Source organism: Carcharodon carcharias, chromosome 5, assembly GCF_017639515.1.
Source record: "Carcharodon carcharias isolate sCarCar2 chromosome 5, sCarCar2.pri, whole genome shotgun sequence".
In the NCBI taxonomy this organism is placed as follows: domain Eukaryota; kingdom Metazoa; phylum Chordata; class Chondrichthyes; order Lamniformes; family Lamnidae; genus Carcharodon; species Carcharodon carcharias.
The window spans coordinates 121,218,927-121,246,655 of NC_054471.1; the positions used below are offsets into that span (position 1 = coordinate 121,218,927).

Genomic DNA, 27,729 nt, shown 5'->3' on the forward strand with positions numbered 1-27,729 from the left:
AGGAATACAGTTAACGTTTTGAGTCCGTATTCTGACGCATTCTGATGAAGAGTCATACGGACTTGAAACGTTAACTGTGTTCCTCTCAGCAGATGCTGTCAGACCTGCTGAGTTTTTCCAGCTATTTTTGTTTTTGTTTTAGATTATGAAGTCTACTTCATGGTGTTCAAAGCAGGATTTTTCAGGTTTGGGGTCTAGATGGGTTTTCATTAGGGTTTGCCTGTTACCCTAAGAACGCTACCGTAGGCTGTTATTTGTAAAACCATTCTTGTTTAATTACAGATCTATATACATCTCAGTACTCTACTCAAGGTTGCAGTTCTGCTTCCCAACAGATCACAGTCTCTTAGTCATGTGACCTTGCATCATAGCTACGTCTATAGTTACATCAGTGTCAAGTGCTGCTGATGTTAACCCTTTACTCCTCACAAACGTATTTCCTATTTGCATGCAGAGAATCACTTAAATTGTGAGTTTGGAGCAACTACTTTGCTCCCAGGTTAATACTATTACAGGAGCTATTTGGATACATGAGACTTTTTGAAGAAAAGTGCAGTAATGCACTTACATGTGTGCTATGATAAGTCTTACTTCCGGAGATAGTTACGGAGCACTAATATCTAAGCACTAAACGCACATCTCTCCTGTGTGATTGCCTTATTGAATTTGACAGATGGCTCACACTTCTTTCCTTGATCACATAATCCTGTCACTGAAATGATTACCTATAGAAATGCACTGAAAGAGAAAGGGAATTGGATGCTATTGACTTTGTCTGCCACCTTTGGAGGGACCTTTCTTTGACATAGTATGTGGGCTTAAATGTTTACATGGCAGTGAAATTCAAGGTCACAGATACGAAGGTATCAAGTGCACACAATTTTTCGTATGTATTGAATAATCTAGATTTTGGCATTACGATAAAGATTATACGAAGCATGTTTCAGCTTTACTGTTATTAGCCTGAGTGATGAAGCTGAAATATTCAACTGGTTTGCTCTGCATTGTACTTGATTCAGAATTTATGTCAAAATTAATTAATCAGAGGTATAAATATTTTTATTGAATCTAACAGTTCTCATTTTGTGATTTTTTTTGGCAGACTGTTCTCTTACAATTACTCGTATGTTTGATGACCTTCTATGCTGTCTATTACATCACCAGCAGCATATCCTTTGGAGCTTTCAGGTGAGAATTCCTAATGCTACAGGAAAACCTACACATTAATGTTAAAACTCAGATGTCTTGAAGAATCTGTTTGTTCTCTGTTTAAAAATGATATCCCTCCTTACCGATACTTCACCCAAGCAAACATTTTAGGTGGCGAAGAGAATCACATAGGCTATTTTATCACAAGGGACATCATACGCAAACATGGCTTCTGCTTCACTTGACATGCATTGAGAAGAATCAGCAGTCCGCACTAGAAATGTGTAGCAATGGCTTTACCCTAGCTTGTTTTCATCTCACTAATATTTATGTACAAATAAGTGCCATAAAGGGTTGGATGTAGTTTGGTAGGTCTTATTAAGGTATTTGTAGTCTTAGGTAGTTCAGCATTAAGTATTTATTAACTACTAGAACCTATATACATAGGTACAGTAAAAATCCAAGCTGTCTCCATGCTTGCTTCAACAATGGCTCTGACAAACACTACACTAACCCCTGGTTGCAGGTCATGTGTTTTCTTACATCACTATGTGGGTGGTACTGTACTCAGTACCATGTTACGCCTTTATGTGCCCTTATACTACACCTTACCCCAATTCTTTATCCAACGTAGTTACAAGTTATCTCAGTTTGCCCCATGTATTTACGTTATTACTTCTACCTCATCTCCCTCCCTCAAGTCTCTGAATTCATAGGTTCAAGAGGTCTGGAGAGCTTGGGCAGAATTTTTGGTGACTGCTTTCAGCGGGCATGATAGATGGCGTGCGCCACAATATGGTCAGTTTCACTACGGTGGGAAGGCAGGTGGCGATCCTCTGCTCAGCCTGTTGACGGGGGACCGCGTTTTCCACCAATGGTTGTTGAGGAGCTTATTATAATACATCAGCATATCATTAAAAGGCCACCCCACCAGGGTTTTGGACTCCTGCCAGATCATCTGTCCAAGTTGGTGGAAAAGCACGCCAACGTGTTTCACAACAGCACACAGGTGACATGCACTTGGCAGCCTTCAGTTTGGGGGAACTGAGGTGAGTGAGCAGTATCGTTTTCCACAGCTCGCCGTAGTCACCTGTTGCTTTGCAGGCTTCAGGGCTGCCGGGGGCCTTGGTGAAGTGGCGTCCTGCCTCGGAGGTGAATGTTTTCGGGGGGGATGGTGTCCAGAAGCAACTGCTGCCCAGCCTTGGAGGCGACTGTTGCTGTTGTTGGAGGAGGCAACAACTGCCCTGGCATTGGACCCCACACACAAGAAATTGAGGTGGGGGATAGGGTAGGTGAGGGATGTGTCCATGCATTAGAGACACCTGTATAAACTGACCATTCCTCTGCAACTGAGACAGATCAGGCGCAGCCACAGTGATATGATTGGGGTCAGGCTCCTAGACTGCCCGCCCAATGCAAGCATCGCAGAGGCACCAAAGTGCCACCAAGTGCTCCATACCTTACCCACACTCCCCCAACCCTCACACCCCACCCCCCCAACTGGCACAAACTTCAAATCCAACACCACTTTATTGGACCGTGGAGCAGTCGGTCTGCACACATTGTACATGGTACTATAAATGTAGCAGTCACTGCTGGAGGCGCTCACAGCCCCTTGAAATTTCAGCATCCCAGTAAGAAGCAATCTCCCCCATGTCGCAGGCTGACAGGGCAGCCATGCAGTGCACTCATTTGTGGCATCCGAGGGGTGATCAGCACTCTCCGGGAAGTGTTAAGGGGCCATCACAGACGGACAGGAAAGGTGCTAAGTTCACCCATGCTAACAACGTCTCTCTCTCTCCCTCTTTCATGCTGCAGGAGGATCACATCAGGAAAATGGAGCCTAATGACCTAGCTGTGTGCCTGATGGCCTACAGAGAGATGAGAAGACGGAGGAGAGAATGACTGAGGCACCTGGCTGTGCAAAGGCAGGAGCAGCAAACTCATGAAGAAGGGGCAGCAGGGGCTCCCGCACATACTGCCCAGGAGCGACAGCGAGCCGTGGCTGGTCGGCGCCTAGTGACATTCAGGGTCTATAGACGCCGCCTGCCATTCCTACAGATGACTGAGAACCAGTGTTGCCGATGACTGCGCATGTCTAGGGACCTGTGGCTCACACCTGCCACTTACTGCAGGGCTTGGTACCAAGGAGACATGGAGGGAAACTGCAGCGCTCAATTTCTATGCCAGTGGCTTCTTTCAGGGCTCCACAGGTGACCTCTGTGGGATATCACAAGCCTCCACCCACAAATGCATCCATGAGGTCACGGATACCATCTTCTCGAGGGCACATGACTTTGTGTATTTCACCCGGCACCAGGACAGCCAGGATGCATGGGTCATTGGATTCACCCTGATCTTGGGATTCCCACAGGTTCAGGGTGCGATTGGCTGCACTCATGTGGCGCTCAGGTCTCTGTTGCTTCATATAGTGGACTTCATCAACCACAGGGGCTTCCACTCACTGAACCCGCAGCTGGTATGCGACCACCAGAAACGCATCCTGCAGGTGTGTGCAAGGTTTCAAGGGAATGTGCACGACGCCTACATCCTCAGTCAGCCACAGACACCTGGAGTCTTCCAGGGTCCACAGAGGTTGCAAGGATGGCTCCTTGGGGCCAAGGACTACCTGCAGAGGTCGTGGCTGATGACACCCTTGTGGCTGCCTCAGACTGTAGCAAAGTGAAGGTATAATGAGGCTCATGCTGCAACCCACAACTTGGTGGAGCAAACCATTAGGATGCTGAAGATGAGGTTCCGGTGCCTGGAGCAGTCTGGTGGAGCCCTGCTCACTATATTCTGGCAGCAATGACCAGCACTGTCGAGGTGCAGGCATCAGTAATGTTTCCAGGGAGTGTGAAGTTGGACCATCACTGTGGTCTGAAGGCTGCACAGAACACAGGCAAGTGGCCCTGGACTGAGACACCTGCCTTTTTCTTCTGCAGAAAGGTTTCATATCTGAGTGACAAGAACACTGCTCATCAGAACAAGGAGCCATAGGCAGGGAGACATTCGTGGGAATTTATTAACAAAAGTGAACATTATGTACAAGTGATTAACACCCGTGCCCAAGCTGTTCAACGAATTCTCCTTAACTTTCCTAACCCTGCCACTACGTCTTGGTGCTCCCTGGACATCCACAGCCAGGTAGAGGTAGCCTGCTGACTGTGACACCCTGTCTGTGATGACTTTGGCGGGCGTCCTCTGGAGGGCCGAGATTTGGAGGGCCTCGGTCTGCTCTCGGGGTCCTGCTGTGTGGCAGTGGCACCCTCCTCGGCCTATGGAGCTGGAGCTGCCGAGGTCACAGGAAGAGAGGATTGGATGGGCCAGGCACTCCCAGAGTCACCTGAGTGGATGGGCCCGGAGTGTGCACCTGTTGATCCTCCTCCCCGCTCCTGGCTGACTCCTTGTGGGGAAGGGGCATCTGGAGTGAGGCCGAGCAGACCTGCACCCCTCTCGTGGACTCACTGTTGTAGGCCAACTATAACTTCAGCGATGGAGTTGAGCAATGTCTTGGACCAAGGTCTCCATGGCAGCCTCCATCCTGCCAGTGTTGATCTCGGTGCATTGCAATGCCGGTGCTATCACCTCAGCCTGAAGGTGGATGGACTCCTCCATTGTGCCTTGTAATCTGAGGAGTGCAGTGGACATCCGTTCCTGATGTTCCCAAGCTGCATTTGCAGCTCCAGCAACTGTGACATGACCAAGTCCAGACACTCATCATCTAACTCGGATTCAGCAAATTTCTGGCCTCCAGCAGTCCTCAGAGTGCTTGGGACCTGGAAAGTCCCTGCCGCTGCCTGCTGTGGATCAGACAGTGCGAAACACTCACCAGATTGTGATCCTGTGTCTATTTTAAAGCTAGTTCCCACCGCGGTGTGTGTCTGCACTGCTGGAGGGCATGGGTGAGTTCTGTGATGGGACTTCGAGGATGGTGCCTTCAGATTCCTCTTCAAAGGTTTCTTCGGAGCTTGATTGGAGGCCCTGGGTCATTGACTCTGTCAGCTGTTTGGCAGATGTGCCTGCGGAAGCAAGGGGAGATAATTAGTGCATGGCAGTGGCCTGAGAAACACGACACATCACTCACGGCATGGTTGTTTGATGGATGTTGCACTGTTGGATCCTCACTTGGCAGAGAAGCGCTAACCAGCTGGATGGCTCTGTTTTCAAAGTCCATGAGGATCTTGATTTCAGACATACCTCCATTGGTCTGCGACCTCTTTCTTGTTGTGTGCCAGCATGAATAGAGATGGAAAGAGTGTAAACAGGACGCCTGCCGAGCCAGATGATAAATGTGCCTGGTCTATGCGGGTGGTGACTGGTCCCATGGATGGGCTGAGGACAATGTGTGTGTGTGAGAGAGTTTATGATGATGTCCCTTTCACTGGCAGTGAATGAGCGCCGTGTGGATGTGTGCTGGGTTTGTGACTCTGTGAGATGAGAGTGTTGAAAAGAGTGACTCACCCTGGTGGAGGGCATGGGTGAGTTCTGTGATGGGACTTCGAGGATGGTGCCTTCAGATTCCTCTTCAAAGGTTTCTTCTGAGCTTGATTGGAGGCCCTGGGTCATTGACTCTGTCATCCTCTTGCACCACTGGGCGGCTGTTGTCTTCTGAAGAACATTAGTGCTGACCATGGTCATATTGCTGCCCATCCTGCGGCCAGAGCTGGAGTACAGGACATCCCAGCGAAACTCCACGGCATACAGCAGTAGCTTGAGGGACCTGTCTTTAAACCAGGGGGCGGCGATCTATTTTCCTTTGTTGGCCATGTCTCCCAGGCAGCGGTGGGTGAGCGGATAGTGATGAGCAGTGTGCTGGTGGCTGCCTTTTAAACATGGTAGCCAGCGTGATGCAATGGCGGGGTGATGGCGGGGAAGTGAATGAGAGTCAGCCCGCCATGGAAATGGCATGCTTACCGGGAATGAAACATAGAAACATAGAAAATAGGAGCAGGAGTAGGCCATTCGGCCCTTCGAGCCTGCTCTGCCATTCATCACAATCATGGCTGATCATCCAACTCAAGAGCCTGCTCCCGCTTTCTCCCCATATCCTTTGATCCCTTTCACCCCAAGAGCTATATCTAATTCCTTTTTTAAAACATACAATGTTTTGGCCTCAGCTACTTTCTGTGATAGTGAATTCCACAGGTTCACCACTCTTTGGGTGAAGAAATTTCTCCTCTTCTCAGTCCTAAATGGTCTACTCCGCATCCTCAGACTGTGATCCCTGGTTCTGGACTCCCCCACCATCAAGAACATCCTTCCTGTATCTACCTTGTCTAGTCCTGTTAGAATTTTATAAGTTTCTATGAGATCTCCCCTCATTCTTCTGAACTCCAGCAAATATAATCCTAACCGACTCAAGCTCTCCTCATATGTCAGTCCCGCCATCCCAGGAATCAGTCTGGTAAACCTTTGCTGCACTCCCTCTATAGCCAGAGCATCCTTCCTCAAAATAGGAGACCAAAACTGCACACAGTATTCCAGGTGTGGTCTCAGCATGGCCCTGTACAATTGCAGCAAGATACCCCTGCTCCTGTACTCGAACCCTCTGGCTATGAAGGCCAACATACCATTTGCCTTCTTTACTGCCTGCTGCACCTGCATGCTTACCTTCAGCAACTGGTGTATGAGGACACCCAGGTATCATTGCACATTCCCCTCTCTTAATTTACAGTCATTCAGACAATAATCTGCCTTCCTGTTTTTGCTACCAAAGTGGATAACCTCACAGTTATCCACATTATACTGCATCTGCCATGCATTTGCCCACTCACTCAGCTTGTCCAAATCACACTGAAGCATCTCTGCATCCTCCTCACAGTTTACCCTCCCACCCAGCTATATGTCATCTGCAAATTTGGAGATATTACATTTAGTTCCCTCGCCTAAATCATTAATATATATTGTGAATAGCTGGGGTCCCAGCACCGATCCCTGCGGTATCCCGCTAGTCACTGCCTGCCGTTTTTAAAAAGACCCGTTTATTCCAACTCCTTATTTCCTGTCTACCAACCAGTTTTCTATCCATCTCAATACACTATCCCCAATCCCATGCTCTTTAATTTTACATGCCAATTTCTTATGTGGGACTTTGTCGAAAGCCTTCTGAAAGTCCAAATAGACCACATCCACCGGCTCCTCCTCATCAACTCTACTGGTTACATCCTCGAAAATTTCCAGTAGATTTGTCAAGCATGATTTCCTTTTCGTAAATCCATGCTGACTCTGTCTGATTCTGCCACGGTTTTCCACGTGCTCAGCTATTAAATCTTTTATAATGGACTCTAGAATTTTCCCCACCACCGACATTAGGCTGACTGGTCTATAACTCCCTGTTTTCTCTCTACCTCTCTTCTTAAATAATTGGGTTCCTCCAATCTGTAGGAACTGTTCCAGAGTCTATAGAATCTCAGAAGATGACCACCAATGCATCCATTATTTCTAGGGCCACTTCCTTAAGTACTTTGGGATGTAGATTATCAGGCCCTGGGGATTGATCGGCCTTCAATCCCATCAATATCCCCAACACCATTTCCCTACTGTAACTGATTTCTTTCAGCTCCTCCCTCTCACTAAACCCTGTGTTCCCCAATATTTCTGGTATGTTATTTGTGTCGTCCTTTGTGAAAACAGAACCAAAGCATGTGTTGCGTAAATAATGAGGTGGGTTTGGGACGATATGGCGTGAAATCCTGCCATTGTGGCTGGCAGGTAAAACAACATTTTACCCACCTGCTACTGCACTTAGTGCAAACCTGGGAAAAATCTGCCCCTTATAGCCATTCCATATCTTGTTCTCATCGCTGTCTGAGGGGTGACAGGCTCTGATGCTGTCGGTAAACTTTGTTAAATTGGTGGTTATTCTGGCATCTGTATGTATATTCTTTTTCTTATCCCATTCTTTGGCATTGAATCAACCTTTGTTGAGTTCCCTATTGTAGTGATAGATTGTAGCAAGTTTATCCCACCCTTTATGACGTGGGTGTATTCTGGGCTCATCTCTATAGTGTTTTTTTCTCTTCTTCCTTCATGTGGCTCACTGTGACACTTGCAGCGATGGAAGATGTCTCTTCCTGTTGTGCGGGTGTGACTTGGCAGTAAGCTCGCCTTTGCATTTGGCTATGTTGGTGTGCTATCATCAATCAATGGCTGCTACTCAGTTTTAGCATTGCTTGTGGCACTGTCATTCTGGCTGGGGATTGCAGAATCTACCCTGTGGTCTCAGGAATTATCTCTGCAACTGAAGTGAGGTTGGGGCTCTTCTTGTTGCTGGTTCCTCTCTCGGCTGTCATGTCCTCAAGGTGTCATGGTAACTATCTGAGTTGTTGACTGGTCTGACAAATGAGAGTCTTCTGGCACCTGTAACAAAAGTGAGCAAACCTGCTCTGCAAAGAGAAAATACAATTTTTATGGATAGAAGGGGGTTAGTTCAAACAGCACTGTCTTGCTTTTATCACTCGTCCATAAACAAAGGTGTTTTGAATTAGTGTTTTTTAAGAATAAGCGGGGACACATTTTCCCAACTCTTCGGTTTTTGTGTGATCTAATTTTACTAATAATCCCACAGCAAACTCGAGTTAGGATTAACTCAGCAGGTTAATTTATTGTACACATTCAAAACCCACGAAAGGAGTGTTAACATCGTCCGACTCCCATACACAGTAAAGGGAGGGAGAGAGAAAAGGAGGTTTTATAGTATATGGACCACAGAGAAAATTAATATTGGTTCCCGTGAGTTCCAGGGCCCCAAAGTCAGAGTCCAATGAGGAATTCTTTCACGTAGATATTTGATTGTCAGCTGGCTGGAGACTAATGTTGTAAGATTCACTTTTTCAAGTGTCTTCTTTTATTCATTCATGGGATGTGGGCATCACTGGCCGGTCAGCATTTATTGCCCATCCCTAGATGTCCTTGAAAAATAAGTGGCTTTCTAGGCCATTTCAGAGGGCATTTAAGAGTCAACCACATTACTGTGGGTCTGGAGTCACACGTAGGCCAGACCAGGCAAGGACGGCAGGTTTCATCCCCTAAAGGGCATTAGTGAACCAGATGGGTTTTTGCAACAACCAATGATGGTTTCATGGTCATCATTAGACTTTTAATTACAGGTATTTTAAAAAATTGTATTAAAATTTCACCCTCTGCTGTGGTGGGATTCAAACCTGGTTCCCAAAGCATTAGACTGGGTATCTGGATTACTAGTCCAGTAATGTTGCAAGATGAAGTAGGCACTCAGTGATGGCATCAGTTCTGTAGGATATGAAATCTTCCAGTAGATCAGGTTTGGTGGGCCAGTAGACCAATCTAGACAGAAGCTTGCTACTGTGTGGCCTGCCAGTTGGATGTTAAACAGCAGATTGGCCACACGGTTCAGAAAGGTATACTAAAGAGCTCAAAAGGCCAGTGACTTGGGTTATGTGATGTTCCTTCTCCACAGCGACTTCAACAAAGGATGTTTATCCAGCATTTGGAATTTGGCTTTATTTTCAGGACTAATAATTTCTCAGCCATTATGGGTTGAAAGGGGTGTCATTCAAGTTGAGGGTCTGGTGTTTTGAAAGCCATTGTCTCAACAGACCCACGGACTCTGCTAGCAAGGTTGGCTTAATCAAATGCAAATTGAATTCCTGTAGCTCCTTTTGAAATTGGTCTGTACAGCCAACGGTAGTCTGTTAGAAACTCCTTAGGCATAATGATTGTGACATTCCCGAAACTGAGAAGAGAATTCTTTTGTTCTGGAGACTGCTGAGGATAATTTCCGGAGAGACAGTGAACCATCTTAATTGTCTTTGTTCTGCAAAAAAGAATAGTTTAAAAATAAGAAATGGTAATAAGGATAAAGTTTTTAAATATATACAGGGTTGAGTTTCTGGTCCATGTTGGAGAAATCCAACACAATTCAGAGCTGAAGTCCCAGACGAGTGAATCTTTCTTGTTGGAGCCCCTGGTCTCTCAGCCAGGGGGTTCTTTGTCTGATAGGACCATAACAATGGCTCCTGTGTCCAATTTAAAGTTTGTGAGATGACTGTTAAATGAGATGTCTGCATTCCAAAATCCAGGATTTTAACCTCACCTAAGAAGCATGGCTGTGTAATTTCTTGATGTGCTGCCTTGACTTTGTGAATCCTCTTGGGATCTTTTGTGTGTTTTGATGTTTTAGCTTTACACAACTTTCCAGAGTGTCCTTTTCAATTACATTGAAAACATTCAGATGAAATTGCTGGATATTGCTCATACCTTTGAAGGTGCTTCATTCCACAATGCCGGCATGGTCGCTATATTGGTTGGTTAGGGTGTTGCTTCCCTTGGAATGGGGTGTCCCTGTTTCTGTGATGTTTCACTAGCTGGACAGTGGGGTTTACTTTGTACCATGATTTGCTTTCTCCCCCTAATATGGACCTGTCTGCAAGTAGATTTCAGATTGCCTGACAATCTGGTTGGCCTTCACAAGGATTTGATCTTCCTTTGTTTGAAGCATGTCTGAGAGTGCGTTGTCCACCACTCCTTCAACTCTTCAAGTTATTGCTATTACAGAGACATGGTTGAAGGATGGACAGGATGGGCAGATGAACGTTCCAGGATTTAGATGTTTCAGGCAGGATAGAGAGGGATGTAGAAGAGGTGGGGGAGTTGCACTGCTGGTTAAGGGGAATATCACAGCTGTACGACAGGAGGACACCTCGTTGGGCTCATGCAGCGAGGCAATATGGGTAGAGCTCTGGAATAGGAAGGTTGCAGTCACAATGTTGGGGGTTTACTATAGGCTTCCCAATTGCCGGTGGGAGATTGAGTAAATTATGTAGGCTGATTTTGGAAAGATGTAAAAGCAATAGGGTTGTTGTGGTGGGTGATTTTAACTTTCCCTATATTGACTGGGAATCACTTAGTGCTAGCGGTTTGGATGGTGCAGAATTTGTAAGGTGCATCCAGGAGGGCTTCCTTAGACAATATGTAGATAGTCCAACTAGGGAAGGGGCAATACTGGACCTGGTATTAGGGAATGAACCCGGCCAGGTGGTAGAAGTTTCAGTAGAAGAGCATTTCGGGAAAAGTGATCATAATTCAGTAAGTGTCAAGTTACTGGATAAGGATAACAGGAGTCCTCGGGTTAAGGTGCTTAATTTGGGGAAGGCTAATTATAACAATATTAGGCAGGAACTGAGGAATCTATACTGGAGGCGGATGTTTGAGGACAAATCAACAACTGACATGTGGGGGCTTTCAAATGTCAGTTGATAAGAATTCAGGACCGGCATGTTCCTGCTAGGATGAAGGATAAGCATGGCAAGTTTCAGGAACCTTGGATAACAAAGGATATTGTGAGATTAGTCAAAAAGAAAAGGGAAGCATTCATAAGGGCTAGAAGGCTGAGAACAGATGAAGCCTGTGGAACTTACAAAGAAAGTAGGAAGAAACTTATGCAAGGAGTCACGAGGGCTAAAAGGGGTCATGAAAAGTCACTGGCAACCAGGATTAAGGAAAATCCCAAGGCCTTTTATACATATGTAAAAAGCAAGAGGGTAGCCAGGGAAAGGGTAGGCCCACTCAGGGACAGAGGTGGGAATCTGTGTGTGGAGCCAGAACAAATGGGAGAGATACTAAATGAGTACTTCTCATCAGTATTCACCAAAGAGAAGGACTTAGCGGTCGATTTGTCTAGGGAAGAGTGTAGCCTGGATCATGTTGTGATCAAAAAAGAGGAGGTGTTAGGCGTCTTGAAGAATATTAAGGTGGATAAGTCCCCAGGGCCAGATGGGATCTATCCCAGAGTACTGAGGGAGGAAAGAGAGGAGATTGCTGGGGCCTTGACAGAAATCTTTGTATCCTCACTGGCTACGGGTGAGGTCCCAGAGGACTGGAGAATGGCCAATGTTGTTCCATTGTTTAAGAAGGGTAGCAGGGATAATCCAGGAAATTACAGGCCAGTGAGCCTTACGTCAGTGATAGGGAAATTATTGGAGAAGATTCTTCGTGACAGGATTTACTACCATTTGGAAGCAAATGGGCATATTAGTGAGAGGCAGCATGGTTTTATGAAGGGGAGATGGTGTCTCACTAACTTGATCGAGTTTTTCGAGGAAGTGACAAAGATGATCGACGATGGAAGGGCAGTGGATGTTATATCCATGGATTTCAGTAAGGCCTTTGACAAGGTCCATCATGGCAGACTGGTACAGAAGGCAAAGTCGCATGGGATCAGAAGTGAGCTGGCAGGATGGATACAGAATTGGTTTGGTCATAGAAAACAGAGGGTAGCAGTGGAAGGCTGCTTTTCTGAATGGAGATCTGTGACTAGTGGAGTTTCGTGGGGATCAGTGCTGGGACCTTTGCTGTTTGTGGTATACATAAATGATTTGGAGGAAAATGTAACTGGGCTAATTAGTAAGTTTGCAGATGACACTAAGGTTGGAGGAGTTGCAGATAGTGAAGAGGATTGTCAAAGGATACAACGGGATATAGATCAGTTGGAGACTTGGACGGAGAAATGGCAGATAGAGTTTAATATGGACAAAAACGAGGTAATGCATTTTGGAAGGTCAAATACAGGCAGGAATTATACAGTAGATGGCAGAACCCTTAAATGCATCGACGGGCAGAGGGATCTGGGTGTACAGGTCCACAGGTCACTGAAAGTGGCAACGCAGGTGGATAAGGTAGTCAGGAAGGCATATGGCATGCTTGCCTTCATTGACAGGGGTATTGAGTATAAAAGCTGGGAAGTCATGCTACAGCTATATAGAACCTTGGTTAGGCCACACTTGGAATATTGCTTGCAATTATGGTCACCACATTACTAGAAGGATATGGAGGCATTGGAAAGGGTGCAGAGGAGGTTTACCAGGATGCGGCCTGGTCCGGAGGTTACTAGCTATGAGGAGAGGTTGGAGAAACTCGGATTGTTCTCACTAGAGCGACGGAGATTGAGGGGCGACTTGATAGAAGTTTACAAAATTATGAGTGGCATGGACAGGGTAGATAGTCAAGAGCTTTTTCCCAGGGTCGAAGAGTCACTTACTAGGGGACATAGATTTAAGGTGAGAGGAGAAGACTATAAAGGTGATGTGCGGGGCAAGTTTTTTACGCAGATGGTAGTGGGAGTCTGGAATTCGCTGCCAGAGGAAGTGGTGGAAGCAGGTACGATAGTGGTGTTTAAAAGGCAGCTTGACAGATACATGAATAGGATGGGAATAGAGGGATACGGACCCTGGAAGTGCAAAATGTTTTAGTTGATGGGCAATATGATCGGCGCAGGCTTGGAGGGCCGAAGGGCCTGTTCCTGTGCTGTACTTTTCTTTGTTCTTTGTTCTTTGTTCTTCTATCCCTGATTAGCTCAGATTTCAGGTCATCTTATTCACAGCATTCAGCCATTCTGTACAGCTCAATAATAAATGAGTCAATAGGTTCTCCTGACTGCTGGACACATTTATTTATTAAATATTTTTAAATATTTATTTATATAAATTTATTTATATAAAATAATATTTATTAAATTCAGCCCTTTCCAAGGATTTTGTTACTTTTTGAATTCTTTCATGGGCCTTTGATAAGCTTATGGTGAGCTGCCTTCTTGAACATTGCAGTTCATGTGCTCTAGGTACACCCACAGTGCTGTTAAGGAAGGAGTTCCAGGATTTTGACCCAGTGACAGTGAAGGAATGGTGATATAGTTCCAGGTCAGGATGGTGAGTGGCTTGAAGGGGAACTTCTGGGTGGTGATCTCATGTGTCTGCTACCCTTATGCTTCTAGATGGTAGAGGTCATGGGTTTGGAAGGTGCTGTTTAAAGTGCCATGATTAGTTGCTGCAGTGCATCTTGAAGATGATACACATTGCTGTCTCTGTGCGTTGGTGGTGGAGGGAGTGGGTGTTGAAGGTGGTGGATGGGGTGCCAATGAAGAGAGTTACTTTGTGCTGGATAGTGTTGAACTTCTTGAGTGTTGTTGTCATCCAGGCAAGTGGAGAGCATTCCATCACACTCCTGACTTATGTCTTGTAGATGGTGGACAGGCTTTGGGGAGACAGGGAGTGAGTTACTGTGTGCAGATTTCCCAGCCTCTGCCCTATCCTTGTAGCCACAGTATTTATATGACTAGTCCAGTTCAGTTTCTTGTCAATGGTAACCCCAGGATGTCGATAGTGGGGGATTCAGTGATGAAAATGCCTTTGAGTGCTTTTGCCTGACACTTGTGTGGTGCACATGTTATTTACCACTTGTCAGCCCAAGCCTGAATGTTGTTCAGGTCTTGCTGCATATAGACATGGGCTGCTTCAGTACCTGAGGAGTGATTAATGATGCTGAATATTGTGCAATCATCAGCCAACATCCCCACATCTGACCTGATGATGGAAGGAAAATCATTGATGAAGCAGCTGAAGATGGTTGGGCCTCGGACACTACCCTGAGGAACTCCTGCAGTGATGTACTGGAACTGAGATGATTGATCTCCAACAACCACAACCACCTTCCTTTATGCTAGGTATGACTCCAACCAGCAGAGAGTTTTCTCTGATTCCCATTGACTCCAGTTTTGCTAGGGCTCCTTGATGCCACACTTGGTGACATGCTGCCTTGATTGTCAAGGGCAGTCACTCTCACTTCACATCTTGAGTTCAGTCTTTTTTCCATGTTTTCACTAAGGCTGAGTGATCTTGGTGGAACCCAAACTGAGCATCAGTGAGCAAATTATTCCTGAGTAAGCGCCATTTGGTAACATTGTCAACATTGCCTTCCATCACTTTTCTGATGACTGAGAGCAGAATGGTGGGGTTGGATTTTTCTTGTTTTTGTAGATACACCTGGGCAGTTTTCCACATTGCTGGGTAGGTGCCAGTGTTGTAGCTGTCCTGGAACAGCTTGAATAAGGGCACAGTTAGTTCTGGAGCAGAGGTCTTCAGTAATATTTGTAGACCACTGCCAGGGCCCATAGCCTTTGCAGTATCTTGATCAGGTGTTTCTTGATATCATGCGGAGTGAATCAAATTGGCTGAAAACTGGCCTCTGTGATGCTGGGAACATAAGGAGCAGGTTAACATAAGTGTCAAATGATTTTAAAATTTTATCAAATTTTGCAGATGATTTGTTGATTCCTTATCTAACTCTTAGATCGTTGACTACTGGCCTACCGAATAAAGCAGTGTGTTAACTTTTTCAGCTCCTGTCTTTTGATCCAGACCCGAAGGAATCATGTATCTAAGGAATCTCTTTCTCCAAAGTCTCCAATTTTGTGATTATCTGGGCCTTGGATAAGTCCAAATTGATCAGGAAGAGTGGATTTCTGATCCATGGTTAAAATTTTTTGAATTCAGGCTCAGCTTTCAGAGGTTTCTGAGAATCCAAGATGGCACTGCCATGTCCTTCTTCATAAAGGGTTTTCCTGCGCTTGCTGGTCTTGGCAGGCTCCCGCAATAATGGTGCTTGTGATCTCAGTGGATAAATTTTTTAAACCCTGGCTGCCTGGATCGATGGTTAGAGTTTCCCCCACTTTAACGCAATGTTCTTGGGTCTGGTAAGCATCAAATCGTGGCTTTCGCAGGGTTTTTTAAGCTGCCTACTCAGTCGCAATTAATTTTTAATTAATTTCTTTTTGTTCGGATCAAGCTCGGCTGCCATGTGTTCAGGTGCCAACTTGAGAATAGGGTTTCCCTGACTACAATTTAAATAGTAATTTCTGACCACTGCATTATTTAACTTTTTTCAAGACTTGTGTTGTCCAGGAATTTAAAATTTTTAGCTTACTTCTGCTAGGTATGATGACTCTGCTCACTCTGGGTATTGAAGCTGGACTTTCACAGGATTCAGTGGAGCCGTCTGCTGCAGTGAGGAATTTACTTTCTGCCTTCAAGTTCCAAACCTTCCTTTTGAGCTTTTCCCTGGCAATTTCTCCTGTGCCTTCACTTCTTGAGCTTTTCTCCAGGTCAGAATGCTTCTTTGATTTTCTTTTACAGTTTTCCAGTATTTTAATTTTCTTCTGCCGTCTCTACAGGGTTTTGAGTTGTTTCATTTGCTGCGATGGCCGTAGTTTCATAGATCTTATTAAGGTAATCATAGCCTTAGTTAGTTCAACAGTAAGTATTTATTAACTACTAGAAACTATATACCAAGGTATAATAAAGTTCCAAGGCAGTGCGTATGGTGGTGAAGCAGTATGGGAAGTGTGTCCTATAAACAGCCTCGCGGTGAAACAGTCTGGGATTAGAGTCCGATAGACAGCATCATGGTGAAGCAGTCTGGGAAGTGTGTCCTATATAGCTGTCTACATGCTTGCTTCTACACACAGCTCTGTCCAACACTATACTGACTCCTAGGTGTGGGTCATGTGTTCTCATAGAGTCTACAGCACAGAAAAAGGCCCTTTGGCCCATCAAGTCTGCGCCGGTCAAATAAGTACCTAACTATTCTAATCCCATTTTCCAGCACTAGGCCCATAGCTCGTATGCCATGGCATCGCAAGTGCACACCCAAATATTTCTTAAATGTTATGAGGGTTTCTGCCTCTACAACCTTTTCAGGCAGTGAGTTCCAAATTTCCACCACCCTCTGGATGAAATATTTCTTCTTCACAATCCCTATAAACCTCCTGCCCCTTACTGTAAATCTATGCCCCCTGGTTATCGATCTCTCCACCAAGGGGAAAAGTTCTTTCCTTTCTACCGTATCTATGCCCCTCATAATTTTATACACCTCAATCATGTCCCCCCTCAATATCCTCTGCTCCAGGGAAAATAACCTCAGTCTATCCAATCTCTCCTCATAAATAAAACTCTCCAGCCCAGGCAACATCCTGGTAAATCTCCTCTGCACCCTCTCTAGTGCAATCACATCCTTCCTATAATGCAGATTCCAGAACTCTAGCTGTGGCCTAACCAGTTTTTATCCCTGCTCTTATATTCTATGCCTTGGTTAAGAAAGGCAAGTATCCCATATGCCTCCTTAACCACCTTATCTACCTGCCCCGCTACCTTAAGGGACCGTTGGACATACACACCAAATTCCCTCTGATCCTCAGTACTTCCCAGGGTCCTACTATTCATCATGTATTCCCAATCCTTGTTTGTCCTGCCCAAGTGCATCACCTCTCTTACATCACTGCGTGGGCGGTATTGTAATTAGTCCCACTTTAATCCTTTATGTGCCAGACGCTTATACTACAATAAGCACTCATTTTGTCGTTGTATTAATGAACTACTTTTATTTAAAGCTACCTTTAAATTATTCCCACCAATGTATACAAGAGAAATGTAATAGAAGCATAATGTATTTACTTTTATCACAGGACTATCTGGGACAAAATTGGATAACATCCGAAAATGGGCACAGTGCTCACAATGTGCAATTAACTAGTGCCAGCTAACTTCATGCTGCATTGTAGCATGCAGGCGGCATTGAATGTACTATTGATTGACTGCACTCAGCATGAGGCCTGAGTTCAGGTGAGACTAGTACCACTTTAAGCAAGCCTGTACTATTTAAAGCCAGCCTGCACTTATTAAAAGGAGGTGCTTTCTGGCTGTAGCAGGTGTTGGAAGTAGCTGGGGAAGACTTTCCAGGCAGGAAGAACTCAGAATAATGACGCAACAGGACAGAAAACTCTAGATTTCTTCAACATAGCACTGGAGGTCTTGGCACAGGAGTAGGAAAGGAGAAGAGAGATCCTCGATCCATAGGGGACCAGGAGGGCCTCCAAACAGACGTTGCAAAGGCAGTGAAAACAGATAGTCATTGCAGTCAATGCCAGGAGTTTAACCCTGAAGATTTGGATGCAGTGCTGCAAGGAGTTCAATCAGCCATACAAGTGATCAAGATCAGTAAATGCATCTCCAAATCCCATATCCTTACAACTGAACCAATAGCCTCACATACTGCTTAATTCACCACAACCCCATCACTCATCTACCAACAATTTCTAACAACTACAATTCACACCTCACATTCATAGTTTCATTTTACCTTCATTTTACCTTTACCATAGCACTGCTGCAAATCTCACATTCACATCTCAAAGCAATGCCAGCTATTCAGCCATGAAGGGCACATCATCCAAACACCTCTCAACAGACTCACTGACACGCTTTCCTCTCTCTTGCAGAACAAGGTGACATACAACCCCAATAGAGAAGATGGTGCTCACTCAACCATGACCACTGACCATGTGGCCAGCAGTGGGTTTGAAAGCATCAAAGGTGATGGTGTGCTCATGTTTAATCCTCCTCCCACTTTCCTTACATCCCAGCCTCTCTTTTGATTTACAAGCAACAGATAGTCTAGAATTCACCTCACGCTTTCCCATTTTCAACCCACTGTAAGCCTACCGAAAATTGCCACTAGGTAGAGGAAGAAGGTAGTGATGATGAAGAAACTGTCACTCACTCTCAATCTTGCAGCCATCAGTTCAGAAACTGACAAACACATTTTAGAGAACAGCTTAGAAGCTGCATCTGTTTGTGGTGAGACACTGGACGTGAGTGACCTGCAGGGCAGGCAGGGTGAAAGGGTAGCACAGGTGCCAGCTCACTGGAGGATGAGGCCACACGCAAGGTCTGTTGCAGAGGACAGATCTTTGACTGGATGGTTACAGAAAAAAGCTGATGGGTATTCACACTTAAATGCTTGATGCATTGACAGGCTTGTCAGAAAGCCTATGATCACTGTCAAGGAGCATTGAAGAGTCTGGCACCAACCTTGCATGCGACTTTGTGCAAAGATTGGAGCCCCTCCTTTCTAGCGTGGAAGTAGTGGCCAACTCCATGACCACACTTGTGGACCCAAACATGATGTAGCGTCCAATGGTCGATGTCTCAGTTTCCATTACAGTACAAATTGAAGCCACCCAACCTCTGAATGCTGTAGTGGAAGCTCAAACTGAAGTTATGCAAGCTCAAAGTATTGCCATTATGGCTGCGAGTACCAGTTCTGAAAGGTGGTTGCAGGGTCTCACAGCAGCCCAACAATCGATCAAATAATACTTTGCTAGGATTTCTGAGCAATGTCGCGGGGAGTGGTAGTGGCATTGTGGAATATGGTTGCACACCAACTAGTGACAGAGGGAGTGAAACCCTACATGGCTGCCTATACCCTGGTTGGCCACAGCCAGCAGTCAAATGAAGATAAAACTGCAGGAATATGTTAAAATCAGCATTTGAAAAAAATATCTTTTCATTATCATAGTGCCTGCTGGTGGTTTAACTCTGGCTGCAAAGAATGCTGCACCAATGTCAATATGACCTTCAAGGATTTAAGTCAGTAGGACCCTGGCAGGCTTACGTCTGGATGCCCACCAACTGCTGGAGGGTTGTGGTTCAGGAACCGAAGGTGCAATCATTTCACTGACATTAATATAGAAGTAGCCGACATTTTGGCATTATACAGATGAACAAGCATTAACAACCCTTTCAAGATTTCTGAATCGTCTTTCAAGATAATCAAATTTTCTTTATGGATGATTTTTATGTTTATAAAACTAAAATAAAACTCTGAATTCATACTGAATGTTTACTGTGCAAACTTGTTTACACTGTAATAGGTGCTTCATCTTTACTTGAGCTTTTTTTTAAATTGACACCGCAGTTGAAACTGTTTAAAAAGATCCAGAAATCACCACATTCAAATCCTATCTCAGCTATCATTGTGTTGGCTGCCAGGAACAATTTATGCTGCAGGAGATGTTATGTTATCTCTAGAGTGAAATTTTGTGATATGATTTTCATATTTTTACTTTTTTCTGAAACTAGAACAAAGGTAATTTGTGGCAGCCGATGCAGTTATGTTATTGTATCAATCAGCCATTGCATTATTGCACACTCTTCTGTATAATACCACAATAAACAATTCCAATGCATTTCACCATGGCAACCGTATTTCTGGAAAGGAGAGAAAGGTGTCTAGACATATTGTGACGAGGTACAACAAAATGAGTAATCAGTTCAAATCTAAGACTGCTTCACTGGCACTTATTATTTTGGTGGTTTCTACATCGTTGGATAAAACACCACCAGGATAATCCAGTTGTGCAACACATGAGTTCACCCATTTGTGATCTGAATGGTGGGAAATGCATTCTGTCTATGTTTCCTCCACTTAGTAATAACCCAGCTTCAGCTGGAGGAGGCAAACAAACTCATAAAATAAGTCAGTCTCTGCAATATTCCCGTATCTCTCATCAAATGATTTAAGAATGACTGTGCTCAAAACCCATGAATAAACTCAGCCTGCTGTCTCAGCTTGAGAGTGATATGTGACAATGTGGGAGAAGGGATGAAATGAAAAGACTTGAATTCTTCTTGAAGCATGCTGTAGTCCATGCGGTGAAATTACCCCCACAATGCTGTTAGGCAGGAAGCTCTAGGATTTTGACTGAATAATGAAGCTACAGTGATATCTGCTCAAGTCAGACTGTGTGCGTGACTTTGAAGAGAACTTGGAGCTGATGGTACCTTTGTCTTTGCCCTTTTTGGTGATGACATTTGTGGGTTCAGGAAGCGCTGCTGAAAAACCTTTGATGAATTGCTGCAGAGTGTTCTGTAGAAAGTACACACTGCTACCATTATGCCAACAGGTAGGCAGTGGTTGCTAAGGTGGTGGATGGGGTGCCAAGCAAGAGTACTGCTTTGTCCTAGATGGATGATTGCTGCTGGAGCTGCATCCATCCAGGCAAGTGGAAATTATTCCAACACAGTCCTAGGGTTTGGGGAGTAGGACATAAGCCATCTTTCCACACAAACCCTAGCCTCTGATCTATTCTAATAACCTTGGCATTTATGTGGCTGGTCCAAGTTTCTGCTCAATGGTGAATTCTGGAAGCTGATGGTGGTGTTCAATGTTGTGAACTATCTCATTATTTGAGGAATTGTAAATGGAGTTGAACATTGGAATCATTAGCAAACAAGCCTGAGGCCTGACCTTAAAATGGGGGAAAAAAATCATTGCTGAAGCAGCTGAAGATGGTTGGGCCTAGAGCATTGCCCTGAGGAACTCCTGCAGCAATGTCCTGGGGCTGAGATGATTTGCCTCCAAAAGCCACAACAATTTTCCTTTATGTTAGATATGACACAAGCCACTGGAGAGTTTTCCCATTAACTTTGGTTAACTAAGGTTCCTTAAAGCCACCTTTTGTGGAATGCTACTTTGATGTCAAGGGCAAACACACTCGCCTCACTTCTAGAATTCAACTCTTGTATCCATGTTTGGACCCAAGGCTCTAATGAAGTCCAAATCCAAATGGTAACATCAGAACCCAAACTGAGCACTTATTGCTGACTAAATCCACACACCTGGCTAAAGATAGTGTCAAACACTTTCGGTGGAATTTCCCCAGATTTGGGAAAAGGACGTTTTTACCCCTTGGCTGCAATGGCTACTTTTCGCACCATATCATCCAATTCCCGACACATTCTGCCTCATTAATTATGCATTCAGGGGAACATGCTGGATCGCTGGCAGGTGGGTTCAGATTTGCCCCCCACATCTTGACCTCAGAGCTTCCTCGCTCCAGACGCCATATTTAAAGATCATCAGTGCACACGTCTACAGACCAGGACCAGTCCTGTCCCCGAAAGCAAAGAAGAGGCAGTCCCCAAATTTAGTGGAAGGCTGCTGCAATGTCCTCTACCCCAATCCCTGTTGCACGAGGTCCACCAGTGCCACCAATCCTCCCTGGGAGTCAGTTGCAGCGGCAGTTAGCACCACCAGAGCACAGAGGAGCTCAGCCATTCAGTGCAGGAAGAGGATGAATGCTCTCATCCGTTCCTCCAGGGTGAGTCAACCAGCTCATCATTCTCAACTCACACACTTACAAACCCATCACACATCCACAAGGATCTCACACCTCAGGGGACAACACCACTAACTCACACACACACTCACATCTCCATCAGGCTCATACCCTCTGGAGCTTGCGTCCTCATCCCATCCATGGCTCTGCCCTCTGCACAAACATTCCACGCAGTGCCATGCATCCTGCTCACACTGTCCATCTGTTTTCATGTTGGAGAAGCTGGCTCACATCAGCAGGGAGAAGTCCCAGACTCGGATTGGAGTGGCCCACATTAGGACCCTCACTCACTTTGAGGAGCCATCACACTGACTGGTGAGGATGTGGACCCTGTCTGCAGTGACAGTGAGGTCAGCAGTGAACACCCTCATGAGGATCCTGCACCAGATCATCCCTCTCAACGCAACTGTGAGTGCTCTCTCTCTCCTGCTTTTGACTCAGCTGACAGCCGCTACTAATCTCAACTTTGGATCACAGGAGCTCTGCCAAGTGACTAGCATCCTCAGCCAGCCAGTCCCTCAGGGTCCACCCAGGTCCTCACCTCCAGCCAAGAGGACACCTCCTCCATTGAAGAGCTGGAAATAAGCAGCATGGAAGACCCATCACAGCTTACCCACACCCTTCACCAGTGCAGAGACACACACCTCGGTGGGACCTAGATCTAGACAGGCTCAGGTTCACAATCTGGTGGCCACCACAGGGACACATGTCCATAGGAGGAGGAGGCAGATTCAGCTGAGCTCACCAGCACTCGGAGGACTGCTGGGGAAGAGGCATCTGTGAGGTCCGAGTCAGATGACAAGCCTCTGGATTTGGCTGACTCTCATTGTGGATGAGTCAGCAGAAGGCAGGGGAACATCACACAGAACTGTTGGAAGCCCTCAACAGAGTGACGTGCAAGTCAGAGGAGTGCGTCTGCCTGCTCTCTGATGAAGTGGTGCCCACATGTGCCTGAATAAAGTTCTCCATAGGAAAGATGGTGGAGGCAATGGAGACACTGATCCAGCAGAATGTGAGATGCGTGCAGACCTGCACTCCATTGCAGTACCCTTGGGTGAGCCTTCCTGACACTGCTGTAACATCTGCTGTAACCTGAGTGCACCTTCACTTTAAGAGGGGCAGGTTGCCTTTAAGAAGTGCAGGTTAGTCGTAGGTTGTGTTAACCCCATAGGCTGCTGGGTCCCTTGCAAGGGAAGGTACACACAGATTACAGCTAAGCAGAACAGAGAGGCATCCCAGGTTCTCAGATGCTGAAGGCCTCAGTGATGGAGAATGAAAGGAAGAGAGAGGCCATACTTTCACAGGGACCAGGAAGCATTCAATGTGAAAGGAATGGGAAAGGTGGCCAAGGAAGTCAGTTCCTGGAGCCATGTTCTGAGGACCTTTGCTATACTGTGAGAAAAAGTTCAATGACATTACACAGTTGGTCAAGGTCAGTAAATGCATCTTCAAAGGACAGCTTCTACCCTTCTACCCATAGCATCTCTCACATTGCTCAATGCATCACAACTCACCACTTGCCCATCAACAACCGGGACTCATACTTAACATTCAAACTCTCCACTTCACCCTCACATACTTAACAATGCTGCAGCCCCAGAACCAACAATGGCAGCTTCCCCTCCCCACCACCCCATCCCACCCCACCCCACCAACTATTCAAATGGCTTGTTGGCCTTTATTGCAAGGGGATTGGAGTACAGCTATGACGAAGTCTTGCTACAGTTGTACAGGGTTTTGGTGAGACCAAATCTGAAGTACTGTGTGCAGTTTTGCTCTCCAAATTCAAGAAAGGATATACTTGCATTGGCCGTGGTACAGCGAAGATTCACTAACTTGGTCCCTGGGGTGAAGGGGTTGTTTTATAATGAGATGCTAAGTAAATTGGGCTTAAATTTTCTGGAGTTTAGAAGAATGAGAGGTGATCGCATTGAAACCTACAAAATTCTGAAGGACTTGGCAGGGTGGGTGCTGAGAGGTTGTTTCCACCAGCCGGGAAATCTAAAAGATGGGGGCACAGTCTCAGGATAAGGAGCCAATCATTTAAGACTGAGATGAGGAGAAATTACTTAAATTAAAGGTTACAGCAGCTGTTGCAACAGTGTTAGGAAGGCTCACCCATGGCTACTGCAATGGAGTGCAGGTCTGCACACATCTCCGTGTTCTTCTGGACCAGTGTCTCCATGGCCTCTGACTTCTTTCCCATGGAGACCTCCACACTTTCACGTGTGGGCACTACTTTATCAGAGAGCAGGCACCTGCACTCTTCTGACTCGTGTGCCACTCTGTTGAGGGCTTCCAAAAGCTCTGCATGATATTCCCCCATCTTCTGCTGACTCTGTACAATGAGTTGGAAGGCCACACCCAGAGAATTATTTGAACTCTCTACCTCAGAGGGTTCAAGTGCTCCTTCGTTGAATACATTTAAGGCAGGGACAGACAGATTTTTGGACTGTCAGGGAATTAAGGGATGTGGAGTGGGTAGTAAAATGGAGTTGAAGCCCAAGATCAGCCATGATTGTATTGAATGGTGGAGCAGGCTTGACGGGCCATGTGGTCTACTCCTGCTCCTATTTCTTGTGTTCTTATTCAGCTATGGCAGACACATGATCCAGACACATTGCAACACACTCATTGACATTCTTTCCTCTTGCTGGACAAAGTTGTATATAACAGCAGGAAGCAGCAGAGAATCGGCAGGAGACCAGCACACCTGTATCTCTTGACCCTGTTTGGAAGAGACAGTGCTCTACATCATGGGACTGGCTGTGGCTGAGGCTGTTACATCTGGTATTGCTGAAAGCATTCAGGATGATGTGTTCCTTCCTTATTTCCTTTCTCAAATCCCACTGCTACCTGGCATGAAGTGAAAGCAGGATATGGGATGACCATGGACATTTAATTCCACTACTTCTTTTTTCCTCACCCTAATCCTTCCCCTCTGCATTTCCGCTTTCAGATACCCACTTGGCAAATCAATGAAGCTTCACGATGAAGGGTGAGAGAAACACTAGGCCTCTAATAGAAAAGCACCATTCTCACACTTGCAGCTACCAGCTCAGAAACTGGTACTATGTGCTTAAAGGCTGGTTCAGAAATGGGATCTGCACACTTGGAGGGCAAGCTCGTAGATGAGTCCTGCTGCTGAGTACTCAGCTGAGGACTTTGAATGGATAGCGTACAGGAAAATGCTGATGAGGATGCAATCTGAGATGATTGGCACAATGGCAATGCTGCCGCAGAGCCTCCTGTCATTGTCAAGGAGCATGGAGGAGTCTAGCTCCAATGTTGCACAGGGCTTCCTGCAGAGCCTAGAGCTCATACTTGCTAATTTGGAAGCGGTGACCAACTCCATGACGACACTTATGGGCCTACCAGTGATGCAGCATCTGATGCCTTAGCTTTCATTGCAGCTCAGGCAGAAGCCACCCAGCTCAGACTGAGTTCATGAGATCCATGTCTGTTGCCAAGGAAGCCCAGGCTTGCTACTATGCAGACATATACTTGTGCTATTATAGCTATGGATATCAGTGTTCCAAGGTGCATGCAGGATCCCACAGCAGTCTGTCATCCAGTAAATTGCTAGGATTTCTGAGGCACTGGCCCAGAGAAATGGCAGCAGTTCCGTGGTGTACAAATATGTAGTCCTCCTTCAGGGATGCCAGCACCTGTGCCCCTACCACTCCCACTCTACCAGTGGCCCTGTTGGTGCTTCTCAGCTAGACAACTCTCTCTGCTGCTGCCTATTCTAAGCTGGTGCAATCTGAAGCCTGGGTTCTCAAGATCCAGAACTGCTATAGGCTGCCCTGAAATGGATCAAAAATTCTGTCCAGCCAGGATGAATGCAGCATGATTGCTTCCATGATGGTGGACATTCACTGAAAGGATTTTTCTGGGCATAGTCACATACCAACTGCATGTTCATAGAGTGGTAGTCCTTGTGGTTGCAGTAAGACTCTGTTGATATGTGAAGACTATAAAGTCACATGCATGCAGCAGATGGACCTCTGCACAATTGGGAAGTCTGTTAGACTGGCAAACTCACTTGCCTGTTCCTTCTGTTTCTCTCTACTAAGAGAGAAGACTATGAATTTACCCCTCCTGGCCTCTGCTGCCTCCTTGGTGCAATTAACTGTTGGAAATATCAACTTCTTCCATCTAGAAGGATTTGGTTGCGAAGAAATTAAGGGCCATGGTTATCTTCACAGCCACTGACAGTGTCACCTTCACCCTGCTGTGAAACTGCAGATCTTGTTTTTGGAGGTGGCACAGTTCAGTCACTGTCTCTTTGATGAAACACAGATGATTCAGACACTGCTCCTGGCTGAGGTGGAAGTAGGAGAAGTGCTATATGAAGATCCTTGATGGGTAAGGCATTCTATGAGGATTGCCTTCCTCCTCCCTCAGTGGGCAGCTTCCCCTCTCTGCTGCCTGCGCTCCATCTCCCTGTCAAAAGGTATCTGCAACCATAGTCCCCATTACTGCAAACAGTCTATCTCCTGACATGCCTTCCAAGTCCTCTGACCTCCTTTCCAGAGACCAGCACCACTCCCTTGTTAATCCATAAACTTCTGTCAACTTCTCCAATAACACAGTACTTCCAAACACTCAGCACTTCACCTAAAAGTTGCATGGTGATCCCATTAAGAAGTGCTAGTGGGGTTACCTCACTTGAATGCCAGCTGGGATTGATTAAGCTAGGACGTGAACAAGACCTATGAAGTCTAAAATGGTAGTCGGGTGCCAAGTCATGTTTGATATCATGATCTACCTCTCTGCATGCATTGGAGCACACATGGCACAGCCATGCTAGTGCTCCTACAGTCACAGTGCACTGTGTGGACTACACTACAAGTGGCTGGGTGTGCTCCAGCTGACATTTTTAGAATTTTGGGCTTCTGTAGTGTTTCTTTATTCTATTTTATTTTTATTTTTTATCCCTACAAATTTTTCCTATGTTCAAAAAGGAAGTAATCGTTAAGATTGCTAGCTTATTGTACACAGTCACTTCTCCCATACTAGTTTCTGTGAACTGCAGTATAGTGATAGATATCAGTAAAACAGAAAGACTCAGGTGAAAAATTAACATCTGCGTGGACATGAGCATTGAATTTTGTGCCTTGTCTCAGCTACATGCACTGAGAAAGGAAAGTCAGAGCTGCAAAGTTTGAATTTTAATGTATCTGTAGTCAGAAAATTCTGAAATTATATCTGCCTGAATTATAATTGTCTCCTTGTTTCAACTCACTTAACACTTAACCAAATTTCAGCCTTGAAGGAGGGATATGACACCTGTCATAAGCCTCAAAACCAGACATAATTACACACACAAGTGCACCAGTAGACAGTCAGGGGCACAGCAGCAATGAGGCCTTTCTGATTTATAATATACAATAATTGTACCACTTTGAGATATGGAAAAGCTAGTGGGAAGCATGGAGCAAAAATAATCAGCCCTAAGATCTGCACGTATCTGATGATAACTTTCTCATTATACTCAATTGGTTACTTAGAACAAACAACAGTTCATTCTAGACCTCATTCCAATTTGACATCTTTGTTGTTTAGAGCTGTTTTGTAAAAATACAACTCGTCACTGTCAGTGATAACTATTATAGATGCAATGAATTAAATATATGTATTAGTCCTAAACATACCACAAGGTGTGGATCACACATTATTCCAATAGTGCTAATTGGAATAATTGTATGTGTAAGATGTATCTCAACATATACCCCATATATACAATAAAGTTAAAGTTTTGACAAGATTACTGTATTGGACCAGATCTCTGTTTTCCATGTTTATCT

The 27,729-nt window shown here is 45.4% G+C and overlaps 1 protein-coding gene across 1 annotated transcript in view; it reads left to right on the forward strand.

Annotated features, from left to right (window-relative positions):
- Positions 1 to 830: 830 nt before the first annotated feature.
- Positions 831 to 27,729, forward strand: part of tmem244 (transmembrane protein 244) — a 41,411-nt gene continuing 14,512 nt past the window's right edge. Inside the window, exons 1-2 of the mRNA XM_041187388.1 lie at positions 831 to 863; positions 1,103 to 1,188. Coding sequence (XP_041043322.1) covers positions 831 to 863; positions 1,103 to 1,188 — 119 coding nt within the window. The remainder of the gene's footprint in view (positions 864 to 1,102; positions 1,189 to 27,729) is intronic.